This window comes from Ammospiza caudacuta, chromosome 13 (assembly GCF_027887145.1).
Source record: "Ammospiza caudacuta isolate bAmmCau1 chromosome 13, bAmmCau1.pri, whole genome shotgun sequence".
In the NCBI taxonomy this organism is placed as follows: domain Eukaryota; kingdom Metazoa; phylum Chordata; class Aves; order Passeriformes; family Passerellidae; genus Ammospiza; species Ammospiza caudacuta.
Window position 1 is genome coordinate 3,289,208 of NC_080605.1, and position 20,241 is coordinate 3,309,448.

At 42.2% G+C, this 20,241-nt stretch overlaps 1 protein-coding gene across 2 annotated transcripts in view; it reads left to right on the forward strand.

The window, feature by feature from the left end:
- Nucleotides 1-20,241, forward strand: part of GARRE1 (granule associated Rac and RHOG effector 1) — a 61,013-nt gene that overhangs the window by 26,334 nt on the left and 14,438 nt on the right. For both annotated transcript variants that reach the window (XR_009275290.1, XM_058813324.1), the window contains exons 2-8: nucleotides 2,646-3,971; nucleotides 10,961-11,167; nucleotides 13,463-13,603; nucleotides 13,865-13,960; nucleotides 14,085-14,246; nucleotides 15,241-15,399; nucleotides 19,835-19,932. Coding sequence is in view for 1 of the 2 variants with exons in the window: in XM_058813324.1 (XP_058669307.1) it covers nucleotides 3,483-3,971; nucleotides 10,961-11,167; nucleotides 13,463-13,603; nucleotides 13,865-13,960; nucleotides 14,085-14,246; nucleotides 15,241-15,399; nucleotides 19,835-19,932 (1,352 nt within the window). In the remaining variant the exon portion in view is untranslated. The remainder of the gene's footprint in view (nucleotides 1-2,645; nucleotides 3,972-10,960; nucleotides 11,168-13,462; nucleotides 13,604-13,864; nucleotides 13,961-14,084; nucleotides 14,247-15,240; nucleotides 15,400-19,834; nucleotides 19,933-20,241) is intronic.

Sequence of the window (20,241 nt, forward strand, 5' to 3'; positions counted from 1 at the left end):
ATGTTATATATATTATATATTATATATTATATATTATATATTATATATTATATTACATTATAATTATATATTACTGTTTGATAGTACCTGAACAGCACTGTTTGGTTTTGGTTACATAAAGGAAGGACTAAAATACCTTTTGGCGTGGTATGGTAACTTTCTTGGTAATTCCTTCACTTGGTTTCTGTGAGTATTTCTGTTTTCCACAAAATGAAGTACAAGCTTAATGTTATATTTTGGGTGATAACATGCTGTTGCTGTATCACTAGAAGGAAACCCTTGGTTACTTTCCCCCCTAAGGTGGCAGAGGTAGATGGGGCTGAAGTCCCTGCAGTTCAGAGTGGAGCCCTCACATTTAGGGCACACACCCAGAGCAGTGGGGAAGGGAAGGCAGAGCGTGGGAACCCTCTGTGCTTCACTTTTTCAGGGGAAGATGCAAAAGGAGGAATGTTTGGTTTGTATGTAGCATGTCAGAGAGCTCATTACAGAGTTTCAGACGTGGCTTTCAGACACATGTCTGGTGTAGAGGCGTGCAGCTTTCCTCTCTCTGAATAAATATCAGCTGAAGAGACAAGCTGTCCTCTTTAAGATTCTGTGTAGATTTTATTACAAGGGATTTTGAAGCTGAAGAATTGAGTAAGTACCTGCAAGTTTGACTACAAACTAGAAGTAAAACACAATGGTTTGTCATTTTTGTTTATAGCTGTAGAAAATATGAAGCCACCATTTTTTTCCCTATTCACTGCATTTATGTTCTTTTAAAAGGATGCAGCAGGTTTATGTGATGGCTAAATATCTGACCATTCCAAATGATGAGTTCAGTGTGTTTGATCCTGAAAGGCTCTGTGTGTAATCACTGAGCTGAGGTGCATCTCTGATAATCTCATCTAAATCAGTACCCTGGAGCTTGAAAACCCTTCCTTCTTAGCTTTTTCTTTCATGATCATTTCTTAAGTTCCTCTGCAATGAGAAATTTCATGTCTACTTAGGAAAAACAATCATTAATTTACTTACATGTTGCATTTAAATTAACCAACTCTCTTATTCCTTCTACATTTGTGTGCAATCAAGGAAACCAATTTAATCATGCTCTCCACTGTAAGCCTCCATAACTTGTCAAACAAGGAGAAAATTTCTTTCAGCTCTGCATGTGATATCAAGACATCTTAGAAAATTATGGTTTTAATGAGTTTCTTGCATTTTGACACATTCAGTGTGAATATTGGGAGAAGTAGTTAGGGAGGTAAGTAGTCAGCTTGGAGTACTTTAAGGATACTGAAGTGAATATGGGAGTTTCTTTGAGTTTTAGGTTTTCAAAAGTGTCAGTAAGAAAGAATATTTGCTCTAGATCTCTGAAATAGAACCATCTGCAGCAATGATTTCCTAAAAAACTTGTATCCTGTTTTATTGGGAGTGAAACTGGCCAGGTCTGGATGTTTTGTCCTGCTGTGTTTTGCCTTCTTTATCTGTGGGATGCTTGTATCCTACAGATGTGCCAAAATGGGAATGAATGAATGAATGAATGAATATTGTGTGTGTTCAGACAGATGGAAATAAGAAATTCTTCCCCAACCATTCTGACAATATTACTACAGATTTCATTGCTCAAATATAATAGCTAAATGAACATGTTGTTGTTTTATGAAAGGGTTCCTGGATTATTCTTCCAAGTGCCTGGGACATTGCAATTGCTGCAGTAAGGAGAAGGATGTCCTTGTTTGATAGAATCAGGTGGGGTGTGTGGGAGAGGGAGAGAGTGGCCTGAAGTGTGACTGGAGCTAGGACTGGGCAGACTGATGGCAGAGTTGGATCCTTCTGATGTGTCCTGGCACTGTGTGAGTGTCTGCTATTGAACACCTCGTGCTCCATCTCATCCCTGTCCCGCTGCCCAGGCTCTGCTCACCTTCTGCAGGCGCCCTGAGGAGCCCTTGGCTCTCCAGCTGCACCAGGCTGTGCCAGCAGGAGCAGGGCAGTACAGAAGTTGTGTTTCCTCCCCACTTTGACTGTGCTGAGTGCTCTTTAGAGCAGTCAGGTTCTTAGGCAGTTGTGCCTCGTGTACCACCTTGTGAATGAGAGGTGCTGCCTGCCCATCACACTGGAATGGGACATGAATGTGGTATTTCTCAGCTAATCTCAGGTAGCATTAATCTGCCTGCTAATCTCAGGCAGATTTGTCTGTTGTTGTACGAAATAAAAAACTAGGAACCTGTATCTGTTGACTTAGTAAACTATTAGAATAAACGGGAAGTTCTGCAATAAATTATGGTGAATGAAAAAAAGTTTTAATTTATTTCATTTTAAAATTATTTTTAAAGAATGAGATTAGAAAATGTGATTAACTCCCCTTGAGCTCTGCAGTAATAACCTTTTGCTGTTCTTAACTGTGCAGGACTTGCACTGGGGATTAAGCAGACTGTTAAGTTTGACAGCCTACAATGGAAGAATTAACAAGAAAATATCCCAGTGTTGAGTTTAGCCACAGGATGACTCTGGCTTCTCACAGCCTTTTAAACTTAGTGCAGCTCTCCCCCTTTGGATCTTGGGTGTTGCTGCCAGTGTGTGCCCAGAAATGTGAACTGGGACACTGCAGGAGTTAAACTTGCAAACCTCTGATGTATAACCTTTTTTTTTTTTTCCCTTCACAGGAAATGACCTAGAGGCCTTACAAATACATTTGTGCATTTTTGTTCTGAGTCTGCAATTGAGGGCAAACCCAGTCTGGAAGCACCACTTGTTAAAGTTACAACGGAAACAACTACCTCAACACACAGGGAAAGGGGAGGAAGGCTTGCAATAACAAACACTCTAGTTTTTAATAGCTTATACTTGCAAAGTCTTCTGTAAACAGTCCAGATTTTCCCCCCCCCCCTCCAATATTAAGAAGAGACACTACAAGTAAATTGAGTTGGCAGACTGGATCTGTCAAGACATTTGAAGATATTTGATCTGCTGACATAAGGATTTGCTTTTTCAAGGAAAGAGCCTCTGCACTGCTTTTATAATCGCTGTTGATCGGTGGTTTGCTCCATTTTTCCTGATGCTACTAATGGGAGAATTGTATTAAGGTATTGCTTCTAAAACTATTACTGGCATTGACAAAATTAACTTTTGTAGATGCAGCAGCAAGGGACAATGTTGCTGCCCTGAAGAACTTGTAGGTGATCACTTCTCTGCTCCAGTTGGCTTTTCTGCCTGCAGAGGGGATACCACACAGGGGACAGAGCAGTACTGAGACACTTGGGCTTTGCTTTTTGAGTACAGTTTCTAACTGCAGCAGGACTGCACCCAGCATTGAAACCACGGAGTCAGCAGATGTGCTGCCATTCCCAGTGCTGATACAGATTACACAGACGCTTGCCTTTCTGAAATGCCTTTTGTGAAACCTATGTACACAGTCCTGCGCTGTTACTGTACATAGATCCCGAGGAAGGAATCTGACAAGTGATTGTTAATTGGAGAACTCTCTGGACAAGCACTCACTTATGTATTGCTGCAGTGCACAAGAAAGCAAAATGGACTACAAGCGGCGCTTCTTGCTTGGCGGGTCCAAGCAGAAGGTGCAGCAACACCAGCAGTACCAAATGCCCGAGCTGGGCAGGACCCTGAGCGCCCCGCTGGCGTCCCCCAGCACCCCCCTGGTGTCCCCAGCTGCTGCTGGCGGCTGCTCCCACCCCGCCTCCCACACCACTCCCATCGCTGACATCCAGCAGGGAATCTCCAAGTACCTGGATGCGCTCAACGTCTTCTGCCGAACGAGCACTTTCCTCACGGACCTTTTCAGCGGCGTGTTCAGGAACTCGCACTACTCCAAGGCAGCTATGCAACTGAAAGACGTGCAGGAACATGTCATGGAAGCGGCCAGTCGACTCACAGCAGCAATAAAACCAGAAATAGCAAAAATGCTGATGGAGCTGAGTGCAGGAGCTGCAAACTTCAAAGATCAAAAAGAGTTCAGCCTACAAGACATTGAGGTAGGTTACCTGGGAGGATACTGTTTGGCATGTGAATTTGTATCGTGCCTTCTTAAGTGGATTTCTCTTCAAAATCCCTTCTACACCAAAACTTTTCTCCACCTTGCTGTGTATTTGTGGGAAAAGAGTTTCTTTTCCCATCAGCATCACATATGGATGGGATTTTTAATCTTAATTTCTTACATACTGATAAAGTACCAAGTCATTTATGAGATCTGACCTCCATCTGTGCTAATTAGGTATTTAATAGGTATTTCTGTAGAAGAACCAACTAGACAAAAGTTTTAAACCATTTTCTAGTTTATGTTAGCCAATGTTTCTAAAACTGTTATGCCATCCTATTCTGAATCAGCCTACACTTCCCTCAGAGTGGATAATACCAAGGAGAAACCTGAGCACATGGGAGTAGCATGTTGTCATCAGTGTTTCAGTAAAACTATATATTCGTTGACTAAAGAGTGATTTTATCACTCTTTAGAATATTTTTATATTTTTGAACTGTTGTGAGAGGAAAATAACACACTGTGTGAGATACCAGTGCTGTAAAATTTGTCATGACTTTGCTGCAATGTTCCTATGCTGGCAGTGAGCACCCAAGAGTCAGATTCAGAGAGGATCCCCAGCTTCCTGCTATGCCTGCCTGGGAAAGTCTGGATATTTCTCCTCCACTAAATGTGTTGCCTAGCAGGCAGTGCCAAGTGATAGTCACAGATAAATCCCTGCAGTTTTAAGCAGCTCCTTGTGTTTTGACATATTTCTTCACTTTGCAGCAATCTGCAGAGTTATTCCTTCAGAACTGCATCCTGAATGGAGAACCTACTTTAAGTTCTCTTGGTTTTGATTCAGGTTTCAGGTGGCTTTGTCAGAGTGAATGTTTGTGCCTGTCAGGCATTATCTGCTTTCTCTAGCTTCTCCATCACTTCAGATGGAGTCCTTAGGGAGGGTGCAGTTTGTCAGTCAGCTCTGCCTGCAGTTGTGTACTACAGTTCTCAGTGTTGGATGCTTGGTGTAAAATGGAGTAAGATATATATGTGCTATAAATGTCTTCTGTAGGTTGGTATTTTTAAAGACAATTCCATAATATCACTCTTTAAAGCTATAGCAATGTATACAAAAAAGAGCGAGTTTATGTAATTAATGGATCTTCATAATAGATGTGCTGAAAGACTTTCTGAATTAAAAAAAGCAAAAACATATGAAGCACTAGGTGTCTTCTGGGGGTTTTTGTGGGCTTGGACACGCTGTCCTTCCCAGTGTTGGAGCCTCAGCAGAGCTGCTTTTGCCACATGGGCAGGCAGAGGTGCTGCTGGCTGTGCCCAGGGAGGGTTTGCTCAGCAGGGAGCTGAGGAGCAGAGCAGTGTTTGTGCCAGGTGGGTGCCATCCTGCCAGCCTAAAGGCAGAGAATCTTCCTTTGGTCCCAGCTTTACCTGGCCAGTTCTAAGCCCTGTTCTGGGCTCTGCCCTGCAGTGCTCCCTCCCTGCCCAGAGCTCCCGGCTGAGCAGAGCAGCTGCTCCTGGGCCTTCTGCTGCACCTCTGGGGCTGCCCCAGCACTTCTCATCACACTTCTGCTGTCTTTTCTTAATTAAAACTGCATCTTACATGTGGCTTTGAAAAAAGTCAAAATGTGAGATTTATGGGCACTTCTGTATAATGAGATCAGTGTTGTGTTCTGCTTTGGCTTAAGCAGCAGCAGAGTGTAGGGGTTTGACAGAGACTCCTGTGGGTGTTCTGTGGGTCCCTCAGGACTGTGGGTGGGTGAATGCTGCAGCACAGAATTGGGTGGCTGTGCCCAGGGAGCAGCAGCTGCTCACTGCTGGAATGGACCTTGGCAGAGGCCAGTACAGGAATGTGTTTGCTTGTAGGTGATTTGAAAGCACAGGATACAAGTGTGCTGGGAGACCTGCTGAACTAAAAATAATCTTGGCCAAGTGAGTTTTGCAGTTGGGATGGAATTCAGAGGGGAAAGATGAATGTTGCAATATTTAAATGGACATTTTCAGCCTCAGGAGTGGAGCCCAGTGGGCAGCAGGTCTGGAGAGCAGTCCCAGGGCTCGTGGGAGTCATGTGTTGGGGAAGAGTCAGTGTTGTGCACTTGGAAATAATAAATCACTGCTGCTGTTGTGCAAAGTGACATTTACCATGTATTTAACACGCTCTAACCTGCAAGAGCCATGAGCTGAACTCTTCACTGGTTATTATGGCCTCAAACAGAGCAGTGCAGGTGTACTGCATTGCTGGAGAAACAGGGAGCCAGAGGAGTGGAGCAAGAGTGATCAGACATGCAGGAAATAAGGACAGATTGAAAAGATGGACTCTGCAAAAGAGAGGCTGAGAAGGAAAATCAAAATTGCTCAGGTATGTGAGAAGCTGCCAGAACTTGTCAGTGTCTGTTCTTCATGTCCATGTAAGTGGAGCAAGAAACTTAAATTTCAGAGGGAAAGATTCCCATTAGATGCTGTGGAAACCCTTTGTGATGTTAGTGGAGCACTGATGTGGATTGCTACAAAGGGTAGGGAGCAGGGCTGACAGAACAGGTTAAACCTGCCTCTGGCAAAACTGACCCAGGTGAAATTTCTCCTTGCTAGGGACAGAAGGGTGACCTGGTGAGATCCTCTCCCACTGAGCTTTTCTGGGATTTGAAAACTCAGCTGTTGATGCTGAAATTTCAATTTTAAAAGTGGTTTGCTTTTTTTCCCCCTGGTGGATAGAGAAGTTAACATTTCATAAAACTGCCAGCAGGATTAAAAAACTCACAATGTAAGCAGAAAAACATAAAGGGCTTGCCTGACTTCATCAGAGTTTACTGAGCAGGGAAGTGATGGGGGAAGAGTGGGAGGCAGTGGAATTGTTCCCTGGAAAATACCAGGAGCGGAGTACAGGTGTATCTGAAGTTGCTTTGTCAGCTTCCCTATGGGTGACTGAAAGAATTCACAGCTCTGAGAGAGAACTGGGAGGTGGTGAAAGCCCTGAGGGGCAGCAGAGCCTCAGCAAGGCCCTGCAGGGGCTCTGGTTTAGGGAGGGTGTCACAGGAACAGGGGCAGCAGAGGTGCTCCCTCTGTAATTCAGGGTGCACTGGGGCACAACCCCAAATTCATGAGAAGCACCTGACAATGAGGCTTTCTGTGTGTGAGCCCAGCTAAGGAAAATGCAGTTTTCCTAAACCTGGCTTAACACAGGCTGCAGTTTTTGGGAGGAATGAGAAGTCCAAGCAGAGTAGGTTTGGCTTTAGGAATCAGGCAGAGCTGTGGCTTTCCTCAGGTGTTTTATCTGCTGTGATGGGCTCTGCCCCAGGGAGGGCAATATGAAGAGAACTTTAGTTTGGGTGAACAAAACTGACTTGAATTTGGACTGGAAGCTGTTGTGCACCCTGGACTATAGCACCACAGGATGAGGTTTTTAATTTATTTATTTGTTGTTACTTAGAACAAAGCTTGCTAGTTCAGAACTGCCTGCCAGGCTGTGTGAGGAGGTGACTCCTCTTGATCAAAGTGTGGTGGCAGATGGAGTTTCCCAAGGTTTCTTCATTTCAGAAATGCAAATGCTGGTTTTTATTTTCTTCTTTTTCTCTTCTCCTTTCAAACACCTTTGAGTTCTTGTGTATTCTGTGCCTTGGGTGAGGAACAGCTTGGAAATCAGGGTAAATGAGAGAGTGTTTTCCATATCTGTTTGTCAGCTGGGGGAATGCAGTGACTCTCTATTTTAATAAAAGCATTAAAGCAAATTCATAGGGAGGAGCAAAACTGGTAAAAGTAAGTGTATTTCTCCATCTCTTATGAAGTTTTGCAGAAGCCTCAGTGCTGCAAAATATGAAGAATTACTTTTAGTTACCCAGGGCTTGTGTATTGTCTTAGAAGTGGCAGTAATGAGAGGAATGTCCCCATTGCCTTACTGTACAAAAGGGAAGCATGGATGGGAACCTGGTATATCCTTGGCTGCTCTGTTTTGTATTAAATTCAGTTAATTTTTGACTTTTATGTGTATAAAATAACCTAAGATTTTTTTGAACAAGAATCTTGTGAGACAAAAATAGCTGAGTAAATATTAAATGTAATATTTAATATTTACTCAGATATTTTACAATGTTTCCTTAGCAAACATTGTAAAGCTAAATTTAACTATTTTTTTAAATTATTCTTTCCTGGGATTTTCAGGGATTGGCTCCAGACTCCTTTGTGTTGAGGAACTGTTGGTAGCAAAAAAATATCTTGTCTTACATTTTAATTTCTGCTTTTTATTTTTAAAATGTTTCACACTTAATTGTTTTTCTGCTAAATTATAGTGGCCACTTCAGTAGCTGTCAAGATCAGATTATCATGAGTGGATTTCAGGGTCACTGCTGGGAGAAATGAGTCTGTTGGGTTTCCCAAGCCTTGCAGCTTCTGCTGGAATCCTGTTCAGCCTGCAGGTGATTCCAGCCCATGGGCAGGACTGAGCCTTCCCTTGGAGGTGTTCTGTTCATGAGATCCCTCCTTGGAACTGCTGGGTAGTGGAAATGAATAATATTCTGTAAAAATGAATAATATTCTGTAGAAATAATAATGAATAATATTCTGCCCACTTCTGGCAATGTACAGGAAGGTTGTTGGCTCATAAAGGGGCACACCAGTTCAGTGGCAGCCAGGCTGTGCCACCAAGGACACTCAGGGGAAACCACTGAATAATTCTGTTGTAGTGTTTGACTTTTTGAGAATTCTTGTTTAAGGAAATAGCCAAAAAAAGGGGAAAAAAGAAGAAAATTTTACTGCATAAAATGGCACTTGGAGAACTGCAAGCCAGTGTTTGTATCAAGTGTGGGGGACTGACACCTGCTATTTGCTGCTTTATTACTGGTGGTGTTCTCTTGTAAGGAATCTGTTGGACAAGATTTTCTTGCCCGGCAGTTTGTATGGCATCCCTGCTTGCAATAAAAGTGGCAATTTTGTGTGCACTTTGTCCAGTGCAATATTCCAGAGTTGACTGTGTGTCCCCATTAGGAGAATAAAGTGGGACAGAGCAACATTGACCCCTCATCTCTGGTGCTCCCATTGGTGGGGAGCCAAACATCCCATTGCTTGCAGCTGCAGGAGGAGAGAGATTGCTGCAGGTGAGGCTGTGCTGGGACAAAAGCTGACCAAAGCTGTCCTGCCTGACTCAGGCCAGGGAAGTGAAGGTGCTGGAGCTGAGCCCTGTGGGACAAAACGTTTGGAAGCTGAAGAGTTCATGATGGAATAGAAATGAATCTAAGGAATGAAGGGAACATCACCACTCCAGGGAATCTCAGTGGGTGACACCTGAGGTGATTCCAGTTCAGCTTGGATTCCTGCACAGTTTGGAGGGTTTGTGTTTGTTCTGCTCTGAAGGAGGACAGTCACACACTCCTGCATGGAAAGTGGGGCAAATAAACTTGAAAAAGCCCTGCTGGTGTTTGTAGCAGTGGAGAGCTGCATCCATGAGCTGATGCTGGTCAGGGTGTGCAGAGGTTCCCTGTCTGCTCCCACAGGGGTCAGTGCCCAGCCCTGGTGGGGAGGGATGGGTAAGGCAAAGTTGGGGCTCTTTGGTGGAAAATCTGACCCAGTGAGCTCTTTACAGCTTTAAAATGAATTTGGATCTCCTGTCCATCCAAAGGGAATGTTTAACAGTGCAAAACTCCTCCACCACTTTGGTAGTGAAGCATTTTAAACCACCCTTACCCATTTTGGAGGAAAGTTGAAATTGATTTTTTTCCAAAAATCTCCTCCACCGCTTTGATAGTGAAGCATTTTAAACCACCCTTACCCATTCTGGAGGAAAGCTGGAATGGATTTTTTTCAAACAAAATAAAAGTTCAGTAAAGCAGATGTTCTTAGTTATCTCCACTGTTTAACATTGTAAGTTATAAGTAGGAATGTTGCGTGCTGCCACTTAAAACCTAAATAATTTATTTATTTTGAGCATTATTCCCAGGCTGGGGAAGCTTCAACCTTTGTACCTTAAATATTCTTTGAAATTTAATCAGCTTGAAATTCCTAATGAGTGCTAGTTTCATCTTCCCCTGAGAATTGCATTCTTCCTACACAGAAATAATTCACGTCACCAATTGCCTCTTCCTGCACTTTTCTTATAAATCTTTCTAATCTCATACCCAGGAAAGTTGGAGTTTTCTTTATTTTATCATTTGCTGACTGTTTTCTTTAATAAGGCAAGCTCCCCTTTCAGAGGTCAGTCAAAGTACCAAAAATGTTTAATTTTATGCCTTGTACAAAGAAGGGAAGTGATGGAACCAGAATGGAATGTCAAAAGGAGTCTGGATGCAGTGGAAAAAAGCATTGCCACCACCGGTTCTGCTGAAGGAGATAGTAAATGCAAATAACTGGTGCTGTGACTGCAGAGTCCTGCCAGGAACATACATTGGGTCTGAATAGTTTTATTCCAGAAGAATGTAGCTGAAAATAAGGCAGATGATTTAATGGCTCCAAGGCAGCATGGCTTTGTACATTATCTGTGTATTTTATGAATTATTCCTAAAATGGAATTCAAGTAGAGTCTTTTTTAATAAATCAAAGTCAAATGCACATTTTAAAGGCTTTGTGTGATGAGCTCCATAAAAGAAACGCTTTGAAATTCTTTTTTTGTTGTTGCTGTTTTGGGTTTTTATCAGAAATTCAGCCAGGGCTTTGTGCAGGTGGGTTTTGGTGTTGGCTTGGTCCTTGTGATAATATGCTATTCCCATTTTTGTGCTGATTTTGCCAAGTAACTGAGCAAGCTTTTCATTCCTCAAGTAGTCAGAACTTGAGTACAGAATTAAAAATGACTCAGAGTTATTCTGGTGTCCCCTTCATTCATAGAAACGAATGCTCACTTATTACTTTACTTAAATGGTTAAATATCATGCCATATGATCTGAAGTATTATTTTAATTTAAAAAATCAGGGTTTAGCGCAGTTCCTTACCCCAAACACCAAACAAAAAGCAAGAAGTGAAACTTCCATGATCTCTTCCATGTGCTTGAAGTGGTTTGTTTGTCCCCACAGGTTCTGGGGCGATGTTTCTTGACCGTGATGCAGGTCCACTTCCAGTTCCTGTCGCAGGCTCTGCAGAAGGTGCAGCCAGTGGCTCACTCCTGCTTTGCTGAGGCTGTGGCTCAGGAGAGGAAGAACATCAGTGGGACTGGAGCCTCAAATATCAGCCCCACAAATGAGCTGGAAGATGCAATAAGATCCTGGAGAGGAGCAGCAGAGGTATGGAGGGCTTGCTGTAAGCACAGGGGTTTTAGGGAAACCTAAAGTCAGCCTGGGTGTCCTAACAGAGGAACAAATACCTGATTTTAAAGCCAGGCTGCATTTGGAGGGGGGAATGTGGCACAGTTGGTTTCAGACACTAAAACTCATTTTACTAATTTTACTCACGTGATGACTGCACTGTCTTTGCCCTGTGTAAAGTTTTCTTTCTGATAGGGTTGTGCACAAGGAGCACACACACAATGCAAACAGATTTTTGTTATTATCAAATGGAGCAGACAGAGGGAATTAAAAATAAAACCTCAACAAGTCTTTGTGAAAACAAAGCAAAATCTTGATGAAAAATAGTCCAGATAGTGTCTATTTCTCTCAAATTTTGAGCACAAATTCTGTTCTTTATTTTAAAATCTTTGTGGTAATTTTTAACACTTCTGTCTTCATGCTAAGCTTGGTGTTGCTTGATCCATCCATTGTTGGTATGTGACCATGTTACTGAAATGTGCCACTCTCTGGACCTGTGCTTTCACAAACACCTGACACTGTGGAATCCTTGCTGTGCCAGCCCAAACCAGGACTTTATAAAGACATTCAGATTTATGAGCTTTTCTGCTGTCCCTGGCACTGCTGAAACCTGGAGACTGATAGATAGAATGGATTCAGACACAGAGTGTGTGTTTTCCCCAAATCCAGATCACTTGGAGCACGAGCTTGTGCAGTCTCATTTGGCCCACATGGTTTGTTACTCATCCTGAGCAGAAATCTTGTCAAGGTCTCCATTTATCACTGACATCTGCAAGGTACAGGAAAGCAAATGAATTACATGGATGCAGAGGGATTATTTGTGATTTTTACTGCAGCATAAATTTGTTTCACTGGGTAAAATGGGGATTTGGGAGTGCTTTAGGTGTATTGCAGATAATTGTAACAGGTCTAATCCTGGTACAGCTGTACTTCTTTGGCATAAAAGTAATTAATTTTATGTGTCATGTACTTAGCTTCTTAAAACGACTACAGTTTCTAGAAATGCCCTGCAATTGCTATCAAATTTATTTAAACTGTGGTTAAAATTAAATTTGTCTTCACAGAATCAAGGGCTTAAATTTTATTTTTTACCTTTTGAGCATCCCACTTCACCTATTTCTGTTTTTCAGAAATACAAAACCTATATTTCAAAATAGTTTTGTACAAGTATTGTACTAATTAAATCCTGTATTAAACATACATGGGGAGGAGAGAGATAAAATACAGATTCTCCATAGTTCCAAAATAACATTAGCAGAAACTTCTCAATTTTCGATTGACTGAAATGAATGATTTGGAGTATTTGTGTAGGGTATCAGGATGGCATAAGAAACATACATGGTTTCTAAATAAATAAAATCTCTCTCTTATAATTAGATAGACTAATATAAATAATTTTGATAGGGGAATGTGAAATACTGAAATCTTTGCCAATTTTTTCCTTTGGAGTGGAAGGCAATCCACTGTTTTCCTATAAAATCACCCTCTCTGGCATAACACTGCTGCTCCAGAGTGAAGTTTAAGGTGATGCTTTGTCAGTAGCTCAGAACTGGTTTTGCTCCTTCAGGTTGACTTTGGGAAATGCAGTAATTCTGTCTGTCAGGTGAGCCCCTGTCTGTCCATTGGCTGTGGTACCAGAAGCCCTCAGTTTGGACATCCTGCTTTAGAGCAAGACTCCTTCCTAGACTGGAAAATAACCCACATCTGCCTGCTTTATCCTGCTCAGTGATGTAGGATTTTACAGCTAGAAGTAGATATTTGGCTTATTTTTTCTTTTTAAAATTATACTACGCAAAGTTGTTTTCTTGCTGTGCTAAGCTGATTTAGCATTGTGTGGCACTTCTCAAATTGCACCACAGTAATCACCCAAACTTTATGAAATGTGTCATCCTGTGAGCACAGGAGTGTTTGTAGACATGATTTAACATATTTCTGTTTGTGTTGGAGTCACAAGTCTGTCCCCATGGTGTGGGCTGTGTAACAGGATCCTGGTCCTGGCAGGGAGCTGAAATAGAACAGAAACAATGCAGAGCCCAGGTGCTTGCAGCACCCCTGTGCTGTGCAGGTTCCTTCAGTTCTGCTTCCACAGTGGCAGTAGAAGAGAATAAGTTATAATAAAGTCTCCTCCAAGTCCTTTCCCCCAGGTGCTTTCTCATCTCCTGTAGAAGATTTTAAAGTCTGTGTGGTTTTTTTTGTTCTTTTCTGAAATTTAATTAAGCCTGACCTGGTTTAGTGCTGACCCTCCTCACCCTGGGTTTTTATTTTCCATTGCAGGCCACGTCTCGACTGCGAGAACGAGGCTGTGATGGATGCTTGGCAGGAATTGAAGTTCAGCAGCTTTTCTGCTCACAGACTGTGGCCATCCCTGAACATCAGCTCAAAGAGCTAAACATGAAAATTGACAGTGCTTTGCAGGTGGTTTTTCAAGTCTGCTGCTTTCATGTGCATGTGGTGCAGTCAGTGGGTCAAGGAGTGCAATAGGGGAGGAGTGTGCTCCTGCAGAATTGTGCACACAGGCAGCTCACAGGTGTTTGGGAGCTGCAGCTTTGGAGTGTGGCATGATAAATGTGTGTGTGCCATAGACCTGAGAGGGGTAAATCCTTGTACCCAACACAGTGGCTGTGCTTCCTTCCTTGCTGACACACCTGTGCTGTCTCAATTTCTGTTCCATGGCAGGCCTACAAGGTGGCTCTGGAGAGCTTGGGTCACTGTGAATATGCAATGAAGGCTGGCTTCCACTTGAACCCAAAAGCAATTGAAGCAAGTCTGCAGGTAGGATCTGCTAAACCTGCTCTCTTTCATCCCTCCTCACCTTGAAAAATACACAAACATTTGGGCCCATGGTAGGATTTTTTAATGTCTTCATTTCTTCTGTTGGATGTGTTCTGCCCTGCAGGGCTGCTGCAGTGAGGCTGAAGCTCAGCAAACAGGAAGGAGACAAACTCCACCTCAGCCCATCCAGTGTGAGCTGCCCACTGTCCCTGTGCAGATTGGATCCCATTTTCTGAAAGGAATCTCCTTCAATGAGTCTGCAGCAGAAAACCTGAAGCTGAAAACGGTAATAACTCCTAATTAACCACACAAATAAAGAGTAGAATTCATTAAAATGTAGAGAACAACAGTAATGGAAGTTCCATGCCAAACCTGTGTTTAAAAGTGCTTTTTTTCAGCCTGGCTTCCTGTGGAAACAGGATGTTGATAACATTGTAGGGCTACACCTGTTTGTGATAACATTTTGACCATCTGAGCAATTTTGGTCAAATATGAGAGAAGCACAGGCATAACAGGAATAGAGATCTAGGGTGCAGTGAAGCTTCTGGGAACTTTTTGGAAAGAGATGTGTTAGCTATGAAGAAATACAGAGGAGAGTGAGCCCTTACAGATTCCCCAGCCAGTGATGCATATCAGAGCCTTCATCTCCTTAGGTGCACAAGTCAGCCCAGCCTGCTACTGAGGGAGGTACTTGAAAAAATTACTTTGTAACAGAGCTCCTTTTGATGTCATCCTACAAACTGGAATCAATTTTTAATAGAATTTTAAATTATGGAGATGTTAATTGTATTTTCAGAATAAACAAATGGAAAATAAACAAATGGAAAAATTATTCAGAAGTAATTTGGGCAATTTTAATCAGCACTTTCACTTTTTCTAGATAAACCCAGTTCCTTGCTCCTGAAAGAGTTGAAATAGCAAGTTATATTAAGAAATACTCTAATAAGAAATAATCTATTATTTCTTATTAGAAATAATAAGTGCTCAAAATGGTGCTTTTCTGTTGTCTTTGCAGTGCTTTTTGTAGTTTTGATTAAACTGGTTTGCAGGAATATGAGCAGAAATACAGTTTATGATTTTGGAGCAGTGTTGTGTTCCAAGGAGCAGAGACAATCTTCCATATTTCTGTTCTGCAGTGAAACTCTCCTGTTATACAAAGAGGTTGCAGACATGATAGCAGTTTGGGAAGATGTAGAACAATGAGAAATGCATCTGGAAGCCTTGCTGGTGCCATGTGTGAGTGGTGTGCTGGTAGCACAGAGTGTTTGTTCTCTTTGCAGCACACAATGCTGCAGCTGATCAAGGAAGCTGGGTGCCACAATGGACTCACGCCCCGGGACGACTCCCCTGTCACTGAGGTGCTCAACCAGGTCTGCCCTTCCACGTGGAGAGGAGCCTGCAAAACTGCTGTGCAGCTCTTGTTTGGCCAGGCTGGACTGGTAGGTGATGCCCATGGCCTCAGGAAGACAAAGGTTGTGTAAACACCCTGAAGGGAAGCTTGGTGTTGGGGAGCTGAGGAATGAATTTGCAGTGTGTTGCTCTGCTTTTAGTGCTGCAGTTAATTTGATTTCTGAGCAAATGTGTCCCTGTACAGTGGGGCTCTGTTGGTGGTGTCCCTGTTGGACAGGAACAGAAGAATGCACCAGGTGCTTCCTGGTCTCCATTTCAAGAGAGAACACAAGAAATGAAACTTCTGCTTCATAAAGAAATAGAAATGCTTTCAAATCTATAGATGACCATGTTTAAAAAAAAAAAAAAAACAAACTAAACAGACCCAAAGACACATCTACCCCCTCTCAAATTGGCTTCAAAATTTGCCATTTTTTGGTTTCCTCTCTGCTTTGACTGGAAGCTGAGTTTCCTGCCCAGCATAAAGTCTCTGCCCCAGGTAATGCTACCTGACATCTCCAGCAGAGGACAGGAGAGTTAAATCCTGCTGTAGACTTTGTGTTCTTGAGGGGAAGAAAACCAGTGGAATTTACAGTATCTTAGCAGCTGATAAAAAGAGATGCCTGGAACATACTCTGATAAGAAAATGCATTTGTGCTGCCATTACTAATGACTGCAATCTCTGCACATGGTGAAGTGTTTGTGCATGACTTGTAGGATTTTTGGATTATTGTGAGTAGGGGAAGAGGCTGCACCTTCAGCATAGGAAGGCAATGCAAGGACATATCACTGTAGCCTGTGATAGTTTTGTCAGGTGTTCTTTGAATTGTCCTTAACCTACAGTGCTGCTTGCTGGTTCATTGCTGATTCCTTGTTCAAGGTGATGGGGGACCATGAGGGCTTTGGAATTAATTTGTGATTAAAGGACCCAAATAGCTGCATATTTTTAAGTCTGTTTTTCAGACAAATTCACACAGCTGGTTAGGTGACCTAGACCTGCCATCCCAGCAAATTAAACCATGTGCTTTTAAAAGGTTCTCCAGTAATGTTGAATGATAAATTTGGAATGATGAATTTGCCAGATATTTCTGCTTTAGCATCCCTTTGATACTAGATATTAGATAGTCCCTTAATAAATACCTGTGAGAGAAGTAGATTGAAATTATACTGGAATTCAACTGATTGTTCATATAATGGTGGTATAGAATTCATAAAATCAGAGGGGCAGACCGTGAGTGTCAGGACAGCAGTGCCTCTGCTGTCAGTCCTTCCTTCACTGAGACACAGGGGCTGAGGGCAGGGGAGAGCAGTGCTTTGGCTGAGAAGTTTTACAGGAGCCACAAGAAGGTGGTGGTGTTGTTTTTGCAGGGGCAGAGAAACTGTAGAATAACAGGATTTATCAAATTTCTGCTTTGGTGTTTTGAAAGAAAATGTATATTAAATACTAATAAATAGAAGGAGGGCTTGAAAAAGGATAGGGTTAAATGGGATTGTGCCTTCAGCTGCCACAGTTGGGGTGGGATGCTGGGATCAGCAGTGAGGTGCAGGAAATGAGGCCAGGGAGGAAGGAGATTCTCAGCAGCCCTTGGAGTGCTGTGTGTGAGCAGCTGTGGCTCCTGAGTGTCTGCAGGAGCAGAGCCTGGCAGGATGCTGCACCTTCCTCCATTTCCTTCCAGGGGTTTCAGTGCTGTGCACACCCAGCTCCTGCCCCGGGGGGTTTCAGGAGTGGCACTTTTGGAGTCAGGAATTTGGAAATCTGGTGTCCCCCAGTCTAGACAGAACGAGTTAGACCCGCTGCTAATGGGAGCACTGACATTCTTCAGGTTTGTCATCACTTTTGGAGAGTGTCACTGTAAAACTTGCTTACACATTCTCCCAAATGGCAGTGCTGAGCTATGGAGTTTCACTTGTGTTGTGTCCTGAATGTCTCCAGAGATTTTTGCGTGAACATCAGGTTCTGAAAGTGGCAGGCTTCTCTCTTCAAAGGCACATCATGAGCTGTGCACATGCCAGAGGACCTGCAAGCCTGCTCTGCTTTGTTCTCTCTTGGATTTGTTACAGTTCAGAAGGGAATGAGGGTTGAGGTTTTCCTTTACAAACTGTGTGCCATCTTTGTTTTACAACATCCAGTTCTGCTTGTATGTAGCTTCATGCAGAGACAAGAAATTGTACTTTGGGTCTTTAAAGGGTTCTTTGGGTGGAAGGCAGAGAGGAAGCACCTGTACAACAAGAACAATGCATGTCTGAGGTACAGGAAGCTGTTCTCCAAGCACCACCAGGCGGGGAGGGAGGATGTGTTCATTTGAAGTTTATTTTGTGAAGAAGGCAGATAAATGAGTCATGGCACAGTGTTATGTAGGCTTTGCTGTGCTGCTTTCAGATCCTGGGCTCTCTGCATTCATTCAGAATTGTGTGCATCTGTATCTTAAATGCCCAGTTGGAAAAAACATTCCTTGGCAGTCTCACTGCTTTTAGCCTATCCTGTGCCCTTGGGCCTTTTAAGAAGTGACTCATTAAGTGTGGAAAACACAATGAGTTGTGACTTAGTGTGCTTGGTTATTTTGGGCTGTAGTTTTTTAACATTAATAATTTGAAGTGCTGATTTTCAGTTCTTACCTTAACTTGTATGTAATAAGAATTGCATTTTGAGATTTGGGTCAGCTGATGAAATCTGCATGTTTGAATAAAAATAATGTACATTCAAATGGCTGAATTCAGAGGATCAGCAGAAATAAAACTTCCAATTGGCCTCATGCAGAGGTTAGCAGATAAAACTCTTTTTTTTGTGCAAGTAGGCATAGCAAACACCAACATGCATTGCAGGAACACTAAATCACCTAGCAAAGTTTAAATCCCAGATTCCTGACTCTGACAGATGTTGAGAAATGTGAAGCTTTTTGCAAAGGGAAGAAACAAGGGGAAGGAACACCCCAACAAAGCCTGGACCATGGGCACCAACCATGCACCACAGCCAGAACCTGACTCAGACCTGCACAAATCAGAGTTTTACCTGACCTCAGGTCTGAGTGCAAACTGTATTTTTCTTGAGAGTTGATAACAATCACTCCTGAGTTCATTTCTCCTTAGCACAGTTATGAGGAGTGATCTGTTAACAGTTATTAAGTGTAATCAGAGTCATAAATTACCCCTGCAATAGGACTGAATTGCAGATTAACAAATTAAATAAAACTAAAATATACAAACATCAAGAAAATACTGCTGGAATTGTCCTGTTACAAAATGAGAGGTATTTTCAAGGGTGGATGATGGTGTGGCCTTTTGTCACTGTGCTTAGACATGTTTAAAATTAAATAAACCTGGGCAAAGGCTTAGAATCAACTGCAGGAAAAAGAAGGCCTTATGCTAAAATATTTGAAAGGTGGGAAATAATTATGTTCAAGGGTTATTTGATGGTTTTGTTAAAGTGAGAGAGAAGAAACCCAGCATTTTGTTTCACATTTTTTCATACCCAGTAACAGACACCTGGTGTAGGTTGGGTGATGACAACAAAGTCAGTAATGTCCCTTGAGGCTGAGTTACACCAGGGGACTTGTGGCATTTCAGGGATAAATGGTGCAGCTGATCTGCCAGCCACTGAAGCACAACTGCTGACTGCTGCCAAAAAGCTGCTGTTTCTGCATGACCAAAATAGGAAATTATGGAAATTATCAAAAAGGCCAACCCACACAGCCTGGACAACAACAGAAAGCACAAACCAAATATGGAACTTACTATCACTAAATTAAAGTGTCTTACTATCTTACTTATCTTAAACTGTCTTACTGTCACTAAATTCAAGGCTAAATGAAGCTGAAGTGAATCCATTCCTTTTCCATTGCCTAAAAAGAAAGGTTCACGACACAGGGTTGGTCTTCAAGACTTTCCTCTTCATGTCTTCATGATGTCTTACAGGTGGCTCAGAATCCAACAAACTGAACAGTCACTCTTCTCTTTATTTAATCAGGAATTAATAATAGTACAGTTTCATTAGGTAGAATAGAGAAATGTTGGTGTGGAATTTTATAACCTTAAAAGGAGGAGTTGTGTTGTTTATTTTGAAGGGTTTCTGGCTGGATATTACTTGTCTATATCATACCATGCACTACAGTGAAATGATTTAAAACATTTTGCTGAGTAGGTGTTTGGGAACTCCTAAAGTAGTAACTGTACTAAGCTTCTCAAAAATACTGAGAACTGCCAGCAGGGAGGTGGAGCAGCTGGTAACAACATAGTGATGCATTACTACAGGGTGTAACTGAGAAGAACTGAGTCCTTGAAATACAGGTTTCTGCACTAAACTAATTTTATGTTAAAATAGAAGTAAATTTACAATGATTTTCTGAGTTGGTTTGGTTTTATTTGGTTTTTTTTTTTTTTTTGTACGTGTAGTATGACTGGGAGGGGAGATTGTTAGAGTTTAACTACAGGGGTAATAAAATCATTAATTCTTAATTTTTTTCCCTTTTATTTTATTTGATTTGCTAGGTGGTTGTGGACACGGCACAGATTGAAAATAAAGAAGCCTATGCTCCTCAGATAAGTTTAGAAGGATCAAGAATAGTGGTGCAAGTTCCATCAACGTGGTAAATAAAAATCTTGTACTGCAGATTGTGACTGGGGAAAATTGTTACAAATGGAATAGAGAACATGCACAGTTATGGCACAGCTTCCTTAAGCTCCTCTGTCTGCACTGGTTGAACACCTCCATTGCTGACAGGCTCCTCTGTAGGAGACAAGGCAAGAGGGGCAGTGCTGGGGCACTGAGACTTGTAGGAAATGTAAAAGCTTGATGATAAAAGAGAAAGTTTCAAAAACAATAATCTGCCAGTCCTGGTGTCATGTTCCAGCCTGGAGGTCCCAGCTGGAGCTCAGGGAGGCCAAGAATTGGCTGA